General features: G+C 49.7%; 7 protein-coding genes across 7 annotated transcripts; 5 read left to right on the top strand and 2 right to left on the bottom strand.

Moving 5' to 3' along the window:
- The first annotated feature begins 393 nt into the window (after window positions 1-393).
- ASPVEDRAFT_63324 (FMN-dependent alpha-hydroxy acid dehydrogenase) lies at window positions 394-2,746 on the top strand. Its single transcript, XM_040815670.1, has 4 exons — window positions 394-1,020; window positions 1,073-1,578; window positions 1,632-2,301; window positions 2,367-2,746. Exons 1-4 carry the CDS (start codon window positions 888-890, stop codon window positions 2,540-2,542), a joined length of 1,485 nt encoding a protein of 494 aa, XP_040669461.1. The 5' UTR covers window positions 394-887; the 3' UTR covers window positions 2,543-2,746.
- A 1,779-nt stretch (window positions 2,747-4,525) lies between these two features.
- ASPVEDRAFT_54051 (uncharacterized protein) lies at window positions 4,526-5,424 on the top strand (the record flags this gene model as incomplete). Its single annotated transcript, XM_040814876.1, has 3 exons — window positions 4,526-4,747; window positions 4,815-4,903; window positions 4,992-5,424. The coding sequence occupies 3 exons, from the start codon at window positions 4,526-4,528 to the stop codon at window positions 5,422-5,424; spliced, it is 744 nt and encodes a 247-aa protein (XP_040669460.1).
- Window positions 5,425-7,160: 1,736 nt separating this feature from the next.
- ASPVEDRAFT_748485 (pepsin-like aspartic protease) lies at window positions 7,161-8,912 on the top strand. The gene has a single exon (XM_040816274.1). The coding sequence runs from the start codon at window positions 7,340-7,342 to the stop codon at window positions 8,807-8,809; it is 1,470 nt and encodes a 489-aa protein (XP_040669459.1). The 5' UTR covers window positions 7,161-7,339; the 3' UTR covers window positions 8,810-8,912.
- ASPVEDRAFT_43191 (L-lactate dehydrogenase) lies at window positions 8,739-10,454 on the bottom strand. The gene is made up of 2 exons (XM_040812762.1): window positions 10,298-10,454; window positions 8,739-10,219 (listed from the first exon to the last, which is right to left on the bottom strand). Exons 1-2 carry the CDS (start codon window positions 10,410-10,412, stop codon window positions 9,015-9,017), a joined length of 1,320 nt encoding a protein of 439 aa, XP_040669458.1. The 5' UTR covers window positions 10,413-10,454; the 3' UTR covers window positions 8,739-9,014.
- Window positions 10,455-11,078: 624 nt separating this feature from the next.
- On the top strand, window positions 11,079-12,750 carry ASPVEDRAFT_85132 (putative acyl-CoA thioester hydrolase; the record flags this gene model as incomplete). The annotated part of the gene is made up of 4 exons (XM_040817650.1): window positions 11,079-11,390; window positions 11,489-11,553; window positions 11,616-11,912; window positions 11,967-12,750. The coding sequence occupies 4 exons, from the start codon at window positions 11,079-11,081 to the stop codon at window positions 12,748-12,750; spliced, it is 1,458 nt and encodes a 485-aa protein (XP_040669457.1).
- Window positions 12,751-12,871: 121 nt separating this feature from the next.
- ASPVEDRAFT_748798 (AAA-ATPase Vps4-associated 1 family protein) lies at window positions 12,872-14,113 on the top strand. Its single transcript, XM_040816275.1, has 4 exons — window positions 12,872-13,108; window positions 13,171-13,470; window positions 13,534-13,613; window positions 13,700-14,113. The coding sequence occupies exons 1-4, from the start codon at window positions 12,992-12,994 to the stop codon at window positions 13,812-13,814; spliced, it is 612 nt and encodes a 203-aa protein (XP_040669456.1). The 5' UTR covers window positions 12,872-12,991; the 3' UTR covers window positions 13,815-14,113.
- Window positions 14,114-17,657: 3,544 nt separating this feature from the next.
- Window positions 17,658-19,641, bottom strand: dspC (dual specificity phosphatase YVH1). Its single transcript, XM_040816271.1, has 5 exons — window positions 19,384-19,641; window positions 19,073-19,294; window positions 18,597-18,947; window positions 18,142-18,543; window positions 17,658-18,072 (listed from the first exon to the last, which is right to left on the bottom strand). Exons 1-5 carry the CDS (start codon window positions 19,425-19,427, stop codon window positions 18,048-18,050), a joined length of 1,044 nt encoding a protein of 347 aa, XP_040669455.1. The 5' UTR covers window positions 19,428-19,641; the 3' UTR covers window positions 17,658-18,047.
- Between the last annotated feature and the right edge of the window lie 1,240 nt (window positions 19,642-20,881).

Raw genomic sequence — 20,881 nt, 5'->3', positions numbered from 1 at the left:
ATCCCAGCACAAGAAATGAAATGTACGATAGAAAGCCCATCTACCCAGCCGCAATAAGAACATACCTTGACTATGTCGCCAGACAGTGACTGGTGAGCGCACCGTGTTTCTTTTGATAGCGCAGAAAGGAAACGTAGCTTTACTGATATTGCCCACTTTTCTGAGAGTTCCGTCTACAATGAAGCCCCCTTTCATTGGTAGATAAGAGACTGAGCCGCTATGCAGTGTTCTACTTGGGATGAAGGGTCACAAGCATCTTCAGAGGCTGAATGTTGCCATTTGTGCCTGAGTCTTGGCGCCCAAGCCACTGTGGCTGACACCCTCTGAGCGTCTCGGCAATTATCCGATTCTTTGCTCAAAACTTGACCCGTTGAGATCCTCCCCACCAAATTGGGTCCGAGTGCTTGACGTGCTACTTAATTCGTTCTTTGTGATTGGCTATTCCTCTCTCTCGAGGTTCCTCTGTCACAGGACCCTTCGAATACACAAGAAATCAATGGAGCATTCAAAGATATCAGTCGTCAGAGAAGAACCACGATGTCAAATACAACCAACTAGTCTCCGATCGGGAACTTTCCGCGAACCTCAATTATTCGAATTATCCTTGCATGGAGGCTGGGTGGACTGCAGATGGTAATTGGAACCTACGGAGGCAGTCCCGCTGTGGACCTGCTCCTACTCTCCGCATTTTCGCAGAGAAGTGCGGAGGTGAAAAATGCTGCCTCGGACGCACTTAGTCCGAAGGCCAACGCGCATATCTTCGCATTACTGCCCCATCCCTCCGCTTGTTCCTGGTTGCTTTTCCTGGGGTAATCCAAGATCCCATGTCCATTGAATTGACCGGCATTATTCACCATCCATAGATCGCGACATCGGCAAGTGCAAGGATGGCGCAAGAAGAACTTCTGTCTACCCATGAGATCTCGAATCACAACGCGCCAGATGATTGCTGGATAGTTGTAGATAATCAAGTGTGGGATGTAACGGACTTCTTGGACAAGCACCCTGGAGGATCCACGAGTGAGTCTTGTATACTAAACCTGCAGGGCATCGTTGCTAATTGAATCTTCAGTTATTTTGAAATATGCCGGTCGAGATGCCACCAAGGCGTACTCTGAAGTCCACACCCCCGGACTTTTAAAGGCAGAATTGGCGCCAGAGCAGTACAAAGGCAGGCTTGACGAGTCAACGATACACGAAAAATGGAACAAACAGCCGGCGAGCGAAAACCCCGAGGCGGTATGGGAGAATGACAAGCCGCCACTCGAAACGCTGATTAATTCGCATGACTTTGAGCATGTGGCCTCTAGAACTGCTAGTAAAAAAACTTGGGCGTTTTACTCAAGTGCTGCGACGGACCTCATCACGCGCGATGCAAACAAATCGTGCTTTGACCGTATTTGGTTTCGGCCTCGAGTTCTGAGAAATGTGCGGTCTGTAGACACAAAATCCAAAATTCTTGGAGTCGACCTCTCGATGCCATTATTCGTTAGCCCTGCGGCCATGGCCAAACTTATCCACCAGGATGGCGAGCGCGCGATCGCACGAGCGTGTGAGAGCAGAGGCATCATGCAGGGAGTACGTAATGGTAGATATGTGGAAGAAGATCTTTGGCTAACCAATATCGGCAGATATCGAATAATTCCTCTTACACGATGGAAGAACTCAAGAACGCCGCTCCTGAAGCAAGCTTCTTCTTCCAATTATATGTTAACAGAGAACGTGAAAAGTCAGCAGCACTACTACGTCAATGCTCAGCAAACCCTAATATCAAGGCTATTTTTGTGACTGTAGACGCAGCATGGCCAGGAAAACGGGAAGCAGATGAGCGAGTCAAGGCTGATGAGAACTTATCGGTCCCGATGTCGCCATCGCAGGCAAAGAATGACAAAAAGGGTGGTGGATTAGGTAGAGTAATGGCCGGGTTCATTGACCCTGGGTTGACATGGGATGATCTTGTGTGGGTTCGGAAGCACACCCACCTTCCTGTATGCTTGAAGGGCGTCATGTCTGCCGACGACGCCATCCTGGCAATGCAGGCTGGACTTGATGGTATCCTGCTGAGCAACCATGGAGGACGTAATCTCGACACAAGTCCCCCCTCCATTATCACCCTCTTGGAACTTCAAAAGCGCTGCCCAGAGATCTTTGATAGGATGGAAATCTACGTGGACAGCGGCATCCGACGGGGATCAGACATCCTGAAAGCCATCTGTTTAGGCGCAACTGCGGTGGGCATGGGACGCAGTATGCTCTTCGCAACCAACTATAGCCAGGATGGAGTGGAGCATCTGATCGATAGTAAGCTTGTCTTTTCCTTGTTTATGACAGTTTTCAGTTTTGAAGGGACGCGCTGACGATGCTAGTTATGCGGGATGAACTGGAAACCTCTATGCGCAACAATGGAATTATCTCGCTCGACGAAGCCGGTCCTCATCTTGTCAACACGGGAGATGTCGACCATCTCGTGCCCAACAGTCGTTTACACCCTTATGCTCGGAAGATCGCCAGGGGCCGGAATTCCAGAGCATCAAAGCTCTAAAGAGCTTGGGCCAGTTTGGCAAGGATTGGGTGGTCGCAAATACAAAGCAGCCTCTCACGTCTCTTCGATGGAATATCGACGCAATACGGATAGAAGATAGTGTTACAAATAGATCCTGCTTTGACTCATCTCCATTATTATGTTGCCTGAATAATGATGAAATGTCCATCTACTCCATAGCCAAGGGCCGTGGTGGAGCCAGGCAATTTTTAGATCTGAGCCACAGTTTGTATCTCAAAATGCGGCGTAAACACCAGCACGACAAGTCACAAGTCACGATCCACGACTGCCAAAACCAGGGGCATCAATTTCCCGTCAGCCCAACGGGAAAAACACCGCGGAATGCCAGGGAAACTCCGATCGCCGTCCCGCAGACAAAACAGTGCTCACGTGGCCCCATTTCACCGCCCCTCAACAAATACCAAAACGAGGCTTTCCGTCCAGGCTGGAGATGACTGGCCAGCCGCAGCTCCCGGAAATAACACCAACAATCCGCCCTATTCTTCAATCTACACAGTAGGTGTAATCCCCCGCCAACGAAGGAGAGGGACCAGCCCATTTGCTTATCCACATTCTCACCATGCGAAAATTGTTGACTTCGTTTCACCGAGACACTGCAATGCAAAATGCGGGTCGTTCTCATGCATTTCTAAGCTTCTGCATCGTATTCTTGAGCATGGTGGGAGCTGAGTGAGCGAATGGGCAGAGTGTACGTAAAGGAATGCAAATGATTCGTGGTAGAACCGGCTCTCCCATGCGGAGGTACATCATGGGCGAAGTGTCAAGGCTACCGGGCTTATTTGATGGCTGTTTCGTTCGAGGAAATGGGTCTGATCTCCCACGTCATGACTGGGATTATGAAGAAGAGTAACTGTGGCCGAGACCGATTCAACAAGCAACACGTAATACAGTGAAAATTAGACAAATGATGCTACTTGATGAAATGATAGATAAATTATGATGCTAACGACAGTGTCAACAGTTCCTTTCATCAAGAAGCTTGTTCGTCAGTCGTCTTGCTTCTCGAAGTGATCTGCGGAACACGCTAACAGTCTCCATATCCAGTATCATGATTACTCCGGGCACACCTCATTTGCAGAACACCAAGCGCAGCTGAGGAGGGCATTCGTAGTCTGACGGTAATATGCAGGACTTGATAGCGGAAACTCACCGTAAGCCTGTCTTTGACACAGCGACGAGCACGGAGATGGCGTGTTCATGTTGCCTGACGTTTTGTCGCCATTGGCCCACGCACAATATACACCGGCGGACGCCGGGAGAGGGCGTCCTTGTGTCTCCGAGGGGGGATGGAAATAGCAAAGAGTGGTCTGCCAGAGTTACTGCTGATCATGGGTCGGGGATGTCAAGTTTACCCCTCTCTCATCCATGAAATCCCGTCTCCGATCCATGTTTTATCCAATAATCATAAAACAAATCCGCCAATCCTCAGTTTAGCGAGGAGACAATCCCAGAGAGGGATGACGAAGTGGACATGTCTGTAGATACTTCGGGGTGGTCGACGCTGTTCCGCCTGAGTCGCCTGACCCAACGCAACTGATAGACGCAGCGATCGATCTCCCTAGGGGCGCTACTATTAAACACCCGGCCGACTTGGCCAGACCGCCAGCCCCGGTGTCCACCATTGCAGAGTGGAGAGCTCAACATCCCCCCAACGGTTCCAGTCCTACAGTCTCGGAGCTACTCTGCACCTTCAAGTACGGCGTGACCCCCGGCTGAAGTCTGACTTTCTTCTCTCTATTTCCATCCTCCTGGTTAACTCCTTCAGCTTCTCGCATCCTCAGAGCCACCCTCGCCTCACTGTTCCTACTTCTGCAGCCTAGTTGCATACGTACTATTTACTCTTGGCGTTGTACGACATACACATACCAACATTCCTCCTCCCAACTTCGGCTCCTCGCAGATATAAACCTCGTCACACGCCATTCGCACATCTTCCCATTTCAATACCAGTCTCAACTCACAATGGCTGCCCCCCGTTCATCGCCGCTCCGTGCTCTCCGCCTGCTCTCCCAGCAGCATACTTTCTCTCCTTCCTACCGCCGGGGCCTACACATCACTGGTGCCCAGTCTGCGCAGCCTGCCAACGTCTCAGACAAGGCGACCCTGTACTCTACTCGCAATCTCGCGGATCTAAAGATCGAGTGCCAAAAACGCTCCCTCGGAGCCATTGGTACCCATGCAGAAGTATGTGTCCTCTTTTGAATACGCCATCACTTCCTCGTACTATATAACTAACGTCCCTCTTACGTAGCTTGTCGAACGCCTTTCCAACCATGATTTCCTTCAGTCCCGTGCGTTCAGCATTGCCATGAGGAGAATCAACAGCAACTCTCCTTCAGAGTACGTAACAGCTCCCTCTTGCAGCTCGTGTCACATCTCGCAATTCATGAAGATCGAAGACCAAGCTAACATGCCTCGGCTCATCTAGTGTACCCAGTCGCGAATTCAACACTTCCCGCTCCCTCAAATCCGTCAACGACACGTCTACCGTTGATTTTGCCTACATGCCCTCAATTGCGGAGAGCCATGGCTCCGCTGATGTGCCGGTTCCGATCCTTCCCGACATGTACAGCAACTATGACTCAACCCGAGCTTCGGACGCTCCCATGAAGCCCCAGGTCTACACCGTCTCCGGTGACGGAGCAGACATCTCCGCAAGCCCTATGTCCGAGGTTGTTGACAACGACTCTGTGGATATCGACCCGTTTTCTCTTACCGAAGCGGTCGGGAAATCCAGATACGCCGCCGAAGTCAAGAGGCAACAGAACGGAGACAACACCGGTGTTGTCTCAGAACTCTGGAGCGGATTCCTAGATGATCTTTTAGGTCCTAAGCAGCAGCAAAGTTCCCTTCGGAAATGATTTTCTTTTCTACCGTTATAAAATGTCTTATTTAGCGCTACACGAAAACTGCTTTGAAAGTGGTTAATATTCTTGAAGTCTTGTTGGCCATGTTGTTTGGGTATTCCGCTTCTCCATGCAACATCTGTTTGCCTCGGTTGTTTCGTCATTATTCAGATGTACCTTAGTTGTTCATTTTACTGATCATCATCAATCTGAGAATGCGGAGAACGAAAATGCAGTCCATCCCGATTCCCGGTTCCCCGGACTCGTGCTCGTGACGCAAAAACCCGGAACGATGCCGTCCGCTGTAGATCAACTTCCGCACACTAACCCGTCTCAACCTAATATGTGTAGTTTCGTATGGAATCATATTCCCGATTGTCCCTTTAGCTTCTGCACCTAGAATTCCAATCAACTCCACAGTCCCGCGGTCTCCATCTGAACGAAATATTTCGGCATCCTCGATAATATTCGGATTCACAGCTTGACTCATCAAGTGACTTGAATATAGTGTTGTTTTTGGCAAGCTGGAAGCTTCCGGTATCTTCCGACACGTCAGGTACCGCTTCAATGCATGTGAATATCCGCTGGTGTACAGAGCAGTTGGTAGGTAGAGAAAAAGGGCAAGACGAGTGTTCACTGTTAATTGACTTGGAGATATTTGTTGGCCAAGCATTAGTATTGATGTTCTCGGCACTAGGATACAGCCATCAAAGCCCTTCCCTTGGCCATTCAGTCAATTATACTTTGAGTCTAGCAAAATAATTGCTGGGACCATAATTTGGTAGAGGACACGCATTTCGGCAATTATTATAGTTCAACGTGTCTTGAGCGGCCCGTGTGAGTTTAAATGTTGTCGAAGTTTATGTGCTGCACATGGCTTTCGCCCTCATAGTTATGTATTGAATAATTATTCCGGTCAGCAATGTAAGCATAAAACTTGGCACAACATGGTATGTCTGAGTGAGGACCACCGTGCACTCCAGTCCTCAGTCTTGAATGGCCAATGCCCAGTGGCCGGAGAGTTTAAGGGTGGCAAAGTTGTGGGGCGAGCAATCTTCAGAGCTTCAGTTCATAACTGAAACAACTCTACAATAGTACACAAACTGGTGGCCACTGCATGTCTTATTTTACGCTCCCTACTCGCACTATCCCTCTCTTCGCGATAAAGCCCCGGCTATTAATATTAAGCCCGCCAAAGATAAGAAACCCAGCCATCATCTTGCCTCCCCAAATTGCTTGTGATAGCACATTCAGGGGCACCCCTCAATCTCCACTCAGCATTCTCAAAGGAGGCCGATGAACCGAAGATCCGAGACCGTTCGTGAGCTAGCCTGTGAGTAGCCAGTCAGAATGGCTCTTAGCATGCGCCTTTCCCTTTCTCGCAGAGCAAAACCTTGGAAGAAGGTTGAATCTTTGGACTGAACGATGTCAGATGGTTGCAACTGGGAAGACTGCTTCGTGCAACTCTTCCCCATCCTTGGAACTCCCCCAGACATGGAGTTGGACATCCTCAACCTCCTCAACCTCCCTCTTTCCCCTTGTCCCTGTTTCTCTCGTTGTTGATATCCCATTTGCGTTTGCTTTTTCTTGTGGCTTGGTCTAGACGCTCTGCGTTTGTGCCTATTTTTCTGTACAACATTAGTTTGCCTCCATCCATACTGTCGATTATCACCACATTCTTGCCCTCGCCCTCACTCCTCTGCATCTCCTGTGTCCTATTTTTATCGAACTGCTGCATAGTTCAGTAATTGTCGCTCCTTCTTTCAAATTTGCACTGTCTTAATCTTAATCTGTCGCCTCTTCCCTCTTTTTCCCTCAATTCTGTGGCATTTATCCTTATGCGAACGAACTCAGGACCCAGCCCAGTTTCGATATTCCCTCAATGATTTCGCCTGTCCACCTGTTTCTCAATTAGATCCGTAGCCGGATCATGCGTCTCTCACTATGTCTCCTCGCTACAACCTATCTTTCCACAGGCGTCAATGCCTTCATTCCGTACAGTTTTAAGGTTAAAACGATCCCCCGCCGTTCCTCTATTCCCTCTGGTGACACCCCGGAACGTCGGTTTGTGCCGGTGAAATTACTGTCGGGCGATATTGGTCATGATGAGGTGGAGGACTCGAGTTCCTCGGACGACAGCCCTTTAGCCCTGGATATCAAACACTCCAACGTCCGCCGTGACAATATCTACAAGGTTGTTTTAGCCGATAAACCGTCGTCACCAAACACAGTCGCCCTCAACCAAGATGGCATGGACTACTCATACTTCTCGACCGTGAATGTTGGCACTCCTGGGCAGCCAGTATGGATGATGTTGGACACTGGAGGCGCGAATACGTGGTTGTTTGGTTCGGATTGCAAGGCCCAGCCTTGTCAAATGCACAATACGTTTGGCGACGAAAGCTCCTCGACCGTTGAGCCGACAAATGAAACATTTGAAGTGGGATACGGGTCGGGCAAAGTTAGCGGAAATCTCGTCAAGGACCACCTGACCATCGCCGACATCAATGTAGAAATGACCTTTGGACTGGCCAACAATGCCACCGACGACTTCCAGAATTATCCTATAGACGGTATTCTTGGACTTGGTCGCTCCAATGACACCTCAATGGGCGACAGGCCGGCATTTATGGATCTTGTCACCAAGCAGGAGAACCTCGAGTCGAACATTGTTAGTTTTCACATGTCGCGCAACTCGGACGGAGAAAAAGACGGATCCGTTACATTTGGCGGGGTGGATAAGAGCAAGTTCAAGGGAGACATCGTGTACACCGATGCCGAAGAATCAAGCATCCATTGGAGCATTCCGCTGGAAGATGTGAGCGTCGACGGCAAATCCTGGGGGCTCAGTAACAAAAATGCCATAGTTGACACTGGAACATCATATTCGCTGATTCCTCCGAAAGATGCGGAAGCATTGCATAAGCTCATCCCCGGTTCCAGGAAACTGTCAGATGAGAATTATCTGGTCCCGTGCGACTCAACAGTCGACATACAATTTCACTTCTCGGGAGTGGGTTACAGCATGTCTCCCAAGGATTATATTGGCTCTGAACTAGAGTCCGTCGATGGTTGTGTCTCGACCCTCATCGCCCAAGCCATGTTTGGAGACGACATCATGATCCTAGGGGACACGTTCCTCAAAAACGTCTACTCCGTCTTCGATTACGACAACGCCCGCATTGGCTTTGCCCAACTCCCCGACTCTTCTACACCTGGAACAAACACCACTACGGCGTCAGCTGCCACGCCCACAGACACGTTCTCTTCCGATTCCACCGATACATCCAGTCCTACCGACACCTCCGCAGACTTCACTGGCGCCGGAACACCTGCCTCTAGAGTGCCCAGTTACGACTTGCTTGCTTTGACCACTCTTCTATTCTTGTCTTATATTTAGCGGTTTTCCCAACTTGGGATGATACATATATTTTGTCCTCTTTACATATCCACTTGTCACTGCGTGCCGATTTCACTACATATATCATTATAATCAGATACAACATGTTGATTCATGGCATTGTTTCAATACATGCCGGTACTAGAAATATACTACCTATTGGATACAACGATTTCTGATGCTCTTCAATGTATGGCTTCAATGATCATAGCACCCTGTCTGGAATCAACGTATACGACTTGGGATAGGACTCTGCAACAATGTGAGCTTCGGGCCAAACAACTCCTTGCCAGGCGGCGCACATACCTAAGATAGACTTATCAAAGTCCTCCACGCTGTTGAACCCACCAACCGCCATGAGGATATCAAAGTCCGCCAAAAGCGACTTCATGACATGGCGCACCCCTTCCTCGCCCATAATACTGAGCCCCCAGATCCAAAGCCGCCCAATAAAGACAAATTTCGCGCCCAAAGCCAGCGCCTTTGCAACATCACTCGCTCCCCTCACTCCGGAATCGTACATGATATACAACTGCTCTCCCACCGCACCAACAATATTCTCCAGTGCATCCAAACTCGCAATCGCCCCATCCACCTGTCTCCCAGCATGGTTACTCACAACAATCCCATCAACCCCATACTCAACACACTTCTTCGCATCCGCCACCGACTGAATCCCCTTAATCACAAACGGCCTGCCCCCCGAAATCTCCTTCCACGTCTTAACCAACCATGGAATCTTCTCCCACGACCACGCCCGCCCATGCCACACCGAATCAATCCACTTGACCGACGCCGCAACAGCGTCCTTTTCCACATCAATCCCCTCCTCGCGACACCGCTTCTGGAAGACAGGGTCACTAAGCCCCAAATCCGCACCCATGCCGCGGTAAAACGCATAGTTCGAGTTCGCGACATCGTCATGCCGCCACCCCAGCTGCCACGTATCCGTCGTCAACATGCACGCATCGAACCCGGACTTCCATGCCCTCGTTAGCAGCGACACCGTCAACTCATCATCATGTGGCATGTAAAGCTGGTAGAACCGCGGGTTCCCTTCCCCATTCGCTTCGCCGACTTTCTCAATCGGCGAACTCCCCGCCGTCGAGAGACAGTACGGCAGGTTCAGCTCGCCGGCTACTTTCGCGACGGCGAGTTCGGCGGATGGGTGGTAGATCTTGTTTATCCCGATTGGCGCGAAGCCGATAGGTGCGGACACGCGGTGCCCGAAGATCTCGGTTGTTGTGTCGCGGTGGTTTGTGTCCACGAGCTGGTTGGGGACTATGCGGTGCCTGTAGAAGGCCTGCCGGTTTGCGAGGTGTGTTGTTGAGAGGCCGGCGTTGGAAGAGGCGTAGTACCAGCCTCCTAAGCTGAGGGTTTCGCGTGCTTTTTGTTCGAGTTTTGTTGGATCTAACGGAGATAAAAAAAATATATATATTAGGGATTGTTCTCTGTCTGTCTAGATCTGTGATAAAAGGTGAGACTTACCGGTGTTGAATGGGGCTGTTTTGCCTTCGTTCAACTTGAGGAAGTTCTCGCGTTGGTAGAGACCCCATTGGGGCGTTGTTCGGTCCTGGATGTTGGGATTGTTCGGATCACTCATGGTGGATTATAGAAATAAGACTCTATTGATAAATCGAGAGTACCTACAGGGCTATCATGATTCTTACTTTGGTCTAATATATATTCCACGGGATGCCGGACACTGGATGACTTCACTTTGACGCACACTCTTCACAATGATGAAACCGTTCCTGATCCGGCAAATGAGGAGAAGGTGTATTAAGATTATACTAGCTATCTGCTACTTTATTTGAAGACACTCGGCCGACAATAGGACAGAGTTAAGAGATAGACAGTCAACTCTATATCGTCCGAGTATGCACAAAGAATGACTGACGTCACTCCTTGCTGCCCAAGCGTGGAGAATTGCTCCAAGAACTGACCATTATACAGATAGAGAACGCCGTAGTAGACACAGACAATCCAATTGACATCTGCAGTCGTGAGAGAGAGTATATTAAGCTCAAGCCTACGGATTAGTTCTTAGTCGGCCCCCGACTTGTTCCGGGCCAGCCGCCGAGTCGGGTATCTGGGGCGGAAGCGAAGCTCTGAAGCCGAACAAGAGTCTCATCTCCGTCCCGACAGCTCTCTCCAATTACAACCACACCGATCATCATTACTAACGGCTGCTGGTTTCTCTATACTCAATTCAATTACACTACTGTACAAGGGCCCACGGATTGAAACAGAATTGACGAGCACCACCATGTTCAGCCTCAGCACAAGACGGTCCGTCGTACGGCAGTCCAACCGTCTCGCGACGGCCAGCCCCGGCGCCAGCGCAATTTTGCGATCTCGAGTCGAGAACCCGTCACAGTCGCTGATTTCATGCCGGGACTTCCAATCGACACCATCAGCGGCTGCGTTTCGCCCGACGTGGATGCCTATGCGCGTCAAGACGCCGTGGGTCGAGGCTCTGAATAAGAGTCGCGAGACCGCGCAGCAGGGCCAGACGGAGGCCCCTCGCGCAAAGGCGGATTTGACTCCGAAAAAGATGTCGGATAGCTATTATAGTGCTGTAAGTAACTAACTTCGTGGCTCGCTCAGCCGTTTAATTATGTGGTTCTTTGCCTGAGTTCAGAGCGTTGTATGGACTAACCATGGGTGAATGGATAGATTCTACCACTAGCCCAGGATAAATGGCTCTTGGATACTTATTTGAATGCTTCGGGGCATATTAGGTATTTGAATTTTACTATCTTCCTCATGGCAAAGTTTTGGGAGCTGCGACTAATGAATATAGACTTGGTTCGTTGCTCATGGACCTTGATGCCCTTTCCGGTGTTATTGCCTACAGGCACACCGGGGACTCTGTTGCGACTGTCACTGCGGCTGTGGATCGGATCACAATCGAGCACCCCTTGATGGAGATCTGTGATCTTGAGCTGAGCGGCCAGGTTACATACGCCACTGGGAGATCGAGTATGGAGGTTTCGCTCCAGGTCGCCAAGGTCCCAGTCGCTGGGGAGAAGGCCAAGCCTGAGGATGTTTTGATTACTTGCGCGTTTACTATGGTCTCTCTTGACCCTAAGACGAAGACGTAAGTTACCGAATATTTGTACCGCTTGAATTGCATCAACTAATAACTCTCTAGGCCGGCCGCTGTTGCACCTCTTTTGATAGAAACCGAGGAAGAGCGCGAACTGTTCAAAAAGGGGGAGAAGAACTACCAGGCTAAGAAAGCGCTGAGAACGAGAAGTCTTCTAGAGAAAGCTCCGGATGATGAGGAAAGTAACCTCATCCACGATCTATGGAAGAAAGAAATGTCGTACCTTAGTAAGTCCTGTCTGGTCAAGTTTCTGCCTGAGATCAACAACCAACCCAGTATAGACCCAGAGTCGCCGGTCCAGAGACCCAACAACACTCTCTCCATGAGTGATACAGTCCTCAAATCCGCCATGATCATGCAGCCCCAGGACCGAAACCGTCATAACTTCATGATCTTCGGTGGCTTCCTCCTCAAGCAGACCTTTGAGCTAGCCTTCTGCTGCGCAGCCTCCTTCTCCCATGCCCGACCCAACTTTATCTCCCTGGATCCTAGCACATTCGAGAACCCAGTACCGGTGGGAAGCGTTCTCTACCTGCGCGCTACCGTCGCCTATACCGAACCTCTGGAGCGTGAAGATGCCGAAAGCAAGTACACCAAGATTCAGGTTCGCGTGGACACTAAAGTCCGGGACGTAGAGCACGGCACGAAGAAATCAACGGGTATGTTCAATTATACCTTCTTAGTTGAGGGCGATGTCCACATTATGCCAAAGAGTTACGGCGAGTACATGCTCTGGACGGATGCTCGGAGACGCGCAAGGAACACGGATTCCTTGACGCCAGTGAGGGAACGGAGTGCGCTCCGCAGTATTGACAGTGTGACTGAGTAGAAAGAATCTTGCTTCTGTACAATACCCTGCATATTCAATATTATGTCAGTTTGGACTTGTTATTCCAATTGTTCTACTGTGTAGTAGCTTATAGCTAGTCACATGACCGGGCGTTTCTCCGCACAACAACTCGATGTTCCATCTCTCTCTCTAGCATCCATCGTGATTTCAGTTCTGCAGCCCTTCCATATAGACAATATCCTAGAATTTGCGAGATTTATCTCCTTTATACGTTTGTATAATGGCAACCCAACTCCCCAATATCTGGCATCTCCGCCGAGTGGCAGACACAGCCGCGCGACCCTGTTTGATCTGCCACAAGCCATCGAGTAGTGTCTTGATCACACCGAACAGCAAGGTAATTAAACTGGATTCCGCTTTCTATTAATTACTATCAGAGTGAGACATGTATCGGGGTAGGACTTGTCGTTTAACGGACTACAGGACTACTTCTATGTCTGCCCGATTCATCTTAAAGACCGCCACTTCTGTTCGCCAATAGTCAATGCGGAAGAAGAGGAGGCGAAGAAGAAAGCGCAGGCGATGGAACAGGAGATAGAGAAAGTGAAGAAGGAGTATGAGGAAAGGCAGAAGAAGAAGAAGGAGAAGGAGAAGGACAAGAAAGACAAGAATAAGGACGACATTAAAGATGCATCCGAGAATGACTCAAACAAGAAGGCAGACTCCGATAAGAAGGAAGAGAAGGAACGAGATGATAAGGTTTGTAGCTTTTACCCGTCCCCCTCTTTCTGTTTGCCCCTCCATGCTAACAGTTAGTTACAGATTGATGCTATCAAGAAACAAAGCACAAGCACATCCACATCTGCGTCGGACGACTCGCCACGTATTTTTGAGCTGCATAAGTATGAACCCCATCTATTCCGGTTGACCCCAGTATGATTGATACTAGGGTGGGGAACGGGTTGCCTTACTGACTTGTGTCGCTTAGAAACTTTTACCAAATGCGCATCGACAGAATGCGTAACATGGAAGCCGCTAAGAGGAACCGCCAACGGCTTCAAGACCCCTCGTTCTTCCCGTCTGCTCCATCTGGGGGACTGTGAGACTCTTTTTTTTCTGACGTTAATGCACCTTAACTATGCCTAAAGCAGGAGGGGCGTGACAAGTGTCAAATCAGGAGTCATCGCGCGACCTGGATTGCATATTCGCATATACTAACGGGTAGTAAGTGGTGTGGTCGGGCTGATGCTTGAGGATGTGGTGGATGTCTTTGTGCGCCTGGACGCACCGGCAGACACAGAATTACCGCGCCCACAAGCCTTATCCTTCACGAGGGCTGGCTTTAATATCTGCGCAGGAAAAACAGGAATTCATTTGTGTAACATGCTACTTTTCGACATCTAGCATGGATACCGTTTGATATCATAGGTGGACGGAGAATCTTCAGACGTTTGCTCGCAAGCCAGCTCCGCCTCGAAAAACAGCCTAGGCTCAGGCTCACTTCTGTCAGCCTTCCGCTAATTGATTGGGCCGATTGTCTGTGACTGACCATTTCAAGGCCCCCAGCGCAGCTCGGAAGCTAGTTGAAGGCCAAGGAAGAAAGAATGACCGCCATCGGAGTTGGAGTATTGATCGTTTTTCAAAGAGCCTGGACCTCTGAACAGCACCTCGAATAACTAGCCGGCGATCAAGCTGTCAGCACTAAACTGATTCGCTTCCGACACCGAAAGACCTGGACCCCCTCCTCACGTCATACACGTCTCGTGCAGTCTGAGGCAGCTTGCTACGCGTTCGCTCGATGTTGCCCGAAGCGGGTTTCACCAGCAAGTAAGCGCTAGTCTCAGGCGGTCGGAACGCGGGAGCATGCCATTTTATTTTCATTTCCAGCTCTCGAATTATCTTTGTGGTGCATCTTCTGATACGAATCCTGGTCCTGGCTGATTCTTACGAACGGTCCCCTCGTTGCGACTCAGCCCTAGTAGGCTTTTTCCAGAATCCTTCGGCGTTTTCCCAGGCTGAATGGGGGCCAACTACTAACTACATACATACGTAGCCGTATTTTGGGGCAACGGGGCAACATTGGATCACCTACTTAATCTATCGAGATTTTTCATATCGGGTAACCGTCTTTATTCACGGAATGGAGTCTCGTCTTACTTGGTTGGTTGCTTGGCGGCGCGCCTGAACTATACCTACTTTATATAGCATGTAGTATTCGTATACCCCATAGTACCGAGTACTCAGCTCGTAAAGCCTCCTGCTTGTACCTTAACTTAAAAAAAGGTCTTGCACACCGTAATCCCAATTACCTTCGCACTGTAGAGGCGGTGTACCCCGCAACTCTCGTAGTATCCTGGCCACATTCGGCAACTAGCATGTCGTAGTAGGTAAGATCAGTGCGCAACAGACTCAAGAAGTCCCGTCCTGTCCCAGAAAACCGACTTAGTCGTTCCGTCTCACTGAATACTCACTAGTCATCGCGATATTGTAATATACCTAGCTTCGGTAGATGCCACTCTACCCGACCACGGCCACGGATAACTTCCGTAGGTCCTCAGTATCTAGTACTACCATCGTAAGTACCTTTAGTCTCGGCCGTGACTACTCTGCCAGGAAGGACCTGCTTTGACCTGATCTGGCCTAGTTTGACCCTGTACTCTTTCTTTTGTTCCTAACGGTATTGTTATTAAAGGACGTCGCTTTCTCCAGGATATCCACTCCCAATACCGCATAAATAGATTAAATATACAGTACTTAGCAGAGAGAAACCTTAAAAGAAAACGAAGAAAAAGAGTAGATATTTCAAAGGAAACAACTGAGGCGGGGAATATTTCAAGTTTGAGTCCCTGTTGCGTCTACAGGGGTACATGGCCATATTCGGATTTTGCAACTAAAGTATCAGTTAACAAGTAGTTTACGCATAGCTCTCAGTATTTAGTAGGCCGTCACTCAGGGCTAGGACTATTTACGCGAAAGGCTGGGTCTGATTCAGTCAGGCATTAATAATAAGTAAGAAATGACCATGCCCAAGGGGATCGGTTTTGTACTAGTGTTATGGCTGCGTACAACCCGACCCGACCCTCCAAAACCTCTTCAGTACTTGGGCTGCGGCGTAGTCCTGTCGTACAGCATCGAGGAATACGGTACTACTTGCATTATCGTCTGGTAAGGTGGTTGTTAATGTTCAGCCTAGTAATGTCGTTCCCCTTGGACATAGACCGTACATATTTGAGCATTGTATGTATATAGGTCGACCTACATACCTAGGTAACTATAGGCGGGAAAGTAGATATTTATGCAGGCGGGGTTGGACACAGAGAACATCTACTAGGGAGCTCCTATCATCTTATCATGCTGCAGGATTAAGTTAAGATACCCCAGTCGGCAGTAGGAGTAACTTTCAAGGGTATCCATCCATATCAACCCCATCCAAGGCAACAGCTTTCTTACTTTGAAACCCCTGCAGGAACAACAGCCGAGCGTCCGAGCCGAGCCCTGGAAGCTTAGCCTTGGTGTATAACTAAAATTGAGGCAGTGCTAGGCTCCCTCGATCTTTAACTCTAGATTTGCTTTCCTCACCGTCGAGAATATCAGGAAGAGAACAAGTGACGACGATGACAACGTACCCTCTAGGCACCCGCGTATTCATCCACTCGTCAATCAAGGCGAGATGAGTGACGAGATAGGCCACAGCCAAAGCAAGCCGGCTGTGTACTGACAAGTGATGTGGAGTTGGGATTATCCTGGATGAGAACCATATTAGGATTAGGTAGCTGCGGAAGAGTGGCTCAGGAACATTTCAGTGATGCTTTATGATAGGGGGATTGAGCCAAGGAGGTGTACCTCACGCAACAACGGGGTAATTCGACGACCTGACCCAGGGTGACCTATTGTCTAGGTTGGTAACCTAGTTCCAAACTGCCTTGTTGCCTTTTGAGGTCAGAACTATAACTTTCGTCATGGTGTTCGAAGGAGATACTCGGGCCCCGGAGGTATACTGCGTACAACGGTGTACTTCTAAACGAGCAGTGGAGATCTCCAAACCTGGAAGTTATGAGCATAAGACCCGCCAAGCACCCACCGAATCATGGTTGCGTTGCTTGCATTCAGTCCCTGCACCTGAGAACGCGAGTCGGGGGAGATGGTTTCCGTCATGGCTCAATAATGCACATCGATATTATTAGAGTGGCGGCTGCAGTAGCCGTCCATCGCTTGAGATCCGCTGTCTATAATAGTATGGATAAGTTCTCAGCTGCAGCCCAGATTGCCATGGCTGACCACTGATTGACAAGGGACGAGGTCGGTTCTGGACGGTATGCGAAATTGAAAAATACCGCGTGGCCAGAAATACAGGAACAGAGGGAATGTCAGCCCTGGGCCTTGAGTGGCTGCCGCTAAACGGCGTTGCGTAAGAGCAGTTTGCACAGCCCCCTTCCCGGCGCTAGTGATCCAGGCTAGCCAGGCCCCTGCGGGTGGAGAGCTTCCAGGAAGTTGACGACCGGCGACCACGGACTCTGTGCCCGCTGATAATTGTTTTCCCGTCCCCGAACCGCCCATGCTGCAGATCCCCGAAATGGCTCGCTGACTCTGTCGGGTTCCTGACGACGACAGTCAAAGGATTGGCTAGCCCGGCCTAATAATGTGGGGCAACAGCCTCGTGGGACGGCTGTGGGGTTATGCCCTGGTTTCAAGTTTCAACCTTCCCAGAGATGACATTGACAGGCCCTGGTGCTTCGTGGCTCGATGCCTCGGTCTGTGGTTCAATGTCGGCTACCGTATTTCTCATACTGTTTGGAGTGTGACTTGTCCATGCCTCTCTACTGCTCCTGCTTCACTATACTAAACTGTAGGATCTCGTATCGTATTCGATTCTTCAAAACTTGTGATAAGAAGGAAGTTCTTGTCGATCAGCTGATTGGATCTGCGCCATCCGAGACGCCAGCGAATTAACGCGTCTCAACTCTCCAATAGAGTTTAACGTTCAGGCTCTGGTCTTGGGTGCATTAATTTTGCCCAACGCAAGGGTCCATGACTCCAGACTCCATTCCAGTGATCTGCCACCTCTTGCTTTTTGGGTTGAGAGATTGGGTGGCGTTTATTCTCATTTCATAAAATGATTATCGACGATCTTTAAGCCACGTGCGTATGTGGTTGCAACTGTTTGCGGGTTTTTGGCACATGGCTGACCATTCCAGGCACGCGACAACTAGAAGCCTCCATCTTCCATGAATAGCAGAGTGTTACGTAGGCTCCGCTTACCCGCGCGGGAGTGCACCACCTCATAGCAACAGTCATCGAGTCATCTTCATAAAGTTGTTGTGCGTGGGTCGTGCGGCCTATAGGCTGCCTTTCGTGGGATCCCTAATCACGTGATTGGTGTTACTCTCTCGATGTTGGAGTGGCAGCTGAGCATCAAGAGGTATACAATACCTTTCAGTTTCAGACCTGGTACTAAAAGCGTCTATACCACTGGGCCTCATATTTGGTGGTAAGCGGATACCGGAAGGTAAGCTTCCTGGGCCCCGTCGGATGGCGACCGGCTCAGAGATGTCTACCCTCGCCCTCGCCAAGCCAATGGCAGGAACAACCCAGTCGCCGCAGCTACACTTCATTCCCTGCCACGCAAACTTTCCAATGTTGGAACCACATGAGCTATTGGGACACGTCAGGCGGCCCGACAAAGGCGCACCCTCAGGAGTATTTGGGAAAAGACTCGGCCGCATCCATGTCAGTGGACTCGTAAATATATGAGCGCATTGAGAATTTATTGCACCTTTAGGGTCTCCATGAGACCCATGAGGGACAACGAAGGGTGCGATCGCCAGCTTACGCCTATATGTGGTGAGTACATCGATTCCGTTTATGGGTTAGAATAGGTGACCGACCTGCATCTGCGGCATTTGATCTCAGTGTTTTGACCATCAGAGTCTATACGTTGTTGCGGTTGTTCGTCTTCGAATAAAACAGACTGCATCTCAGGAGCACGTCCACAGGCTACACTCTCTTCAACTTCTCGGTGATAAAGCCAACGGCTGTAGAGGGTGTGTGATGTAACATCCTCGGGGCACCCCATTTGGTGGTAAACATTGAGCTGCTCCATGAATCCCGGGTTAGGTTCACATAGCGGTCGAGACTCCCTGATGAGAGCAAGCGCGGACTGCGGTGTAAGCGCACTTCGCTGCTGATGCAGGAGATATGCAATGCAGACAGTCGCGGACCGAGACTTTCCCATCGCGCTGCGAAATATGAGTAACAAGGAAATAAAGCTAATACGAAATGTGGACAGATAATATATAGGGAGGTATGTGGTACATAAATCGGCCGAAGTCACTTGAGGATCACAACACAGGAAAGTACTCACCAATGAACTAGCACGCTGCCACCTTCGTCCAAGCCAGATTGGATGAACTTGATGGCGGACGGGAAGTGTTCTAGTAAATTTTCATCGTCAATGTCATCAACCTCAATATGATGGTGTTTATAGGCCAGAAACGTGTCATCTGATGGTTGTAACCGTATCACTGAAAGGACATGCGTGATATTTGCTCTGCTCAAGGCAGCCTTGTTCTTCAGTGAAAATATGCTATAGACGTTTGGTTAGCCAGGCGGCTATCAAATACTGCACCGTATACAGTTATGGTGCAGCGAAGGAACTTTAGGAGGAATACCCACCCTCCGATATAGATGTTATGGCCGGGTACCTTGTTCATAGCCATCGCGGAAAGCGATTAAATCCGGCGAAGACTAGCTTGCAGGTTTGTAGAGGCACCAGAAGATAGAGAACCAGGGCGTAAATGGCTGAATTATATTCACAAGAAGGTCTGACGGGAACAAGGGCACCTCTTTGGCTCAAGATTCTCAACTTCCGAGATTGGGACGTTGATATTCAGGTGCTGCCGCCAAGAAGATCGAGAAGGATGATTGGCGCTCAGAAAAATATTATATAATAGGAAGGTAGGGCTCAGGGTAGGGGCAGTGCCAGGATCACATGACACAACCCCGCACTGTCTCTCTCCGCCGGAGATGGAAAGTGGAAACTTGACCGTGGACCCATGATGGAAAGTTGCTGCCCAGAGTTTATCTCTCATCTTCGGACTCAATCCTCATACTTTTGTGAGATAAGTTGCTGACATAGTACTATGCCTTAACTATATTTGCCAGTATCCACGGACCACCCAGGGACCGAGGCGCATCTCGTATTCCACCAACGTTTAGGGGGCTGCTGCGCGAGGTCACGCTCGCAAGTTACGCTGTCAAGATGGAGAATCTTCGGGCATCTCCAAAACGAAAGCAAGGCGCACCCATCATCAATTTTTCGTATCAAGTCAAAGCAGCTGCATGATGCCCTGCAGGAAGGGAATCCATGAAGAGAGTTTCCGTCGCCTCGGTCCATGATTGGTTTTTCCTTGCCGCCAAGGCTTTAGAAGCTGGTTTCAGAATCGGACTTCTTGCGAAAGGGAATGAGTCTGTGCAACTTTAACCTCTCCGGTTGGACCTTGAAGGGCCAGATGGTGCTTGATCAGCATCGCCTTCTCATCGCTGTCGTCACCTCATACGTATGTCGGAATTGTTCAAGAAGAAGCGGCTGCACCAGTAGCAGTACAATGACTCAACGCCAGATGGAGCACAATTCAGCGAGGTTCTGGACGCTAAGGCCATGTAGTTTGTGGCCAAGAAAGCTCCGGGACCCTTGGTCCCAATCAAATCGCATATTTTAGTACGAGGTAAATAATGCTTGGTTTCTTCCCATCCCATACTGTACACCGTACGGTGTATGTTTGTCGCATTGGGGAATTTTCCAAGCTGGACAGGATTGCGACCGGTTGGCTGGCAATCCAGCGTGGCAAATGAGCCCTAGTTCAGAAAAGGGGCACTCAATACTTCAAAATTCGGCACAAGTGTGCGATATGACAGCAACCAATCCGTGGGGTGCACGGAACTTTTTGCAGCCTGTTAAGGCTGACGGCGTTTTGGACAGCAAAATCTGGGTGGCGGCAAACCTTGCCTGAGGTTGAGTACCAACAGTACCAACTTACCAAGGATGTTGTCGTTGCTTTTTTTCTCTGCTTCCCTCCATCTGCTTTGCTGCTGGCACCCGCTCACCAGCGCAGACACTCCCCTTCAGCAGTGAGCCTTGAAAGGCGGACCAGTGACTAATTTACATCAAGTC

This window comes from Aspergillus versicolor (genome assembly GCF_001890125.1).
Source record: "Aspergillus versicolor CBS 583.65 unplaced genomic scaffold ASPVEscaffold_6, whole genome shotgun sequence".
Lineage (NCBI taxonomy): Eukaryota > Fungi > Ascomycota > Eurotiomycetes > Eurotiales > Aspergillaceae > Aspergillus > Aspergillus versicolor.
Note: the sequence above shows the minus strand (reverse complement) of the source record. Positions and strands in the feature narration are given on the sequence as shown.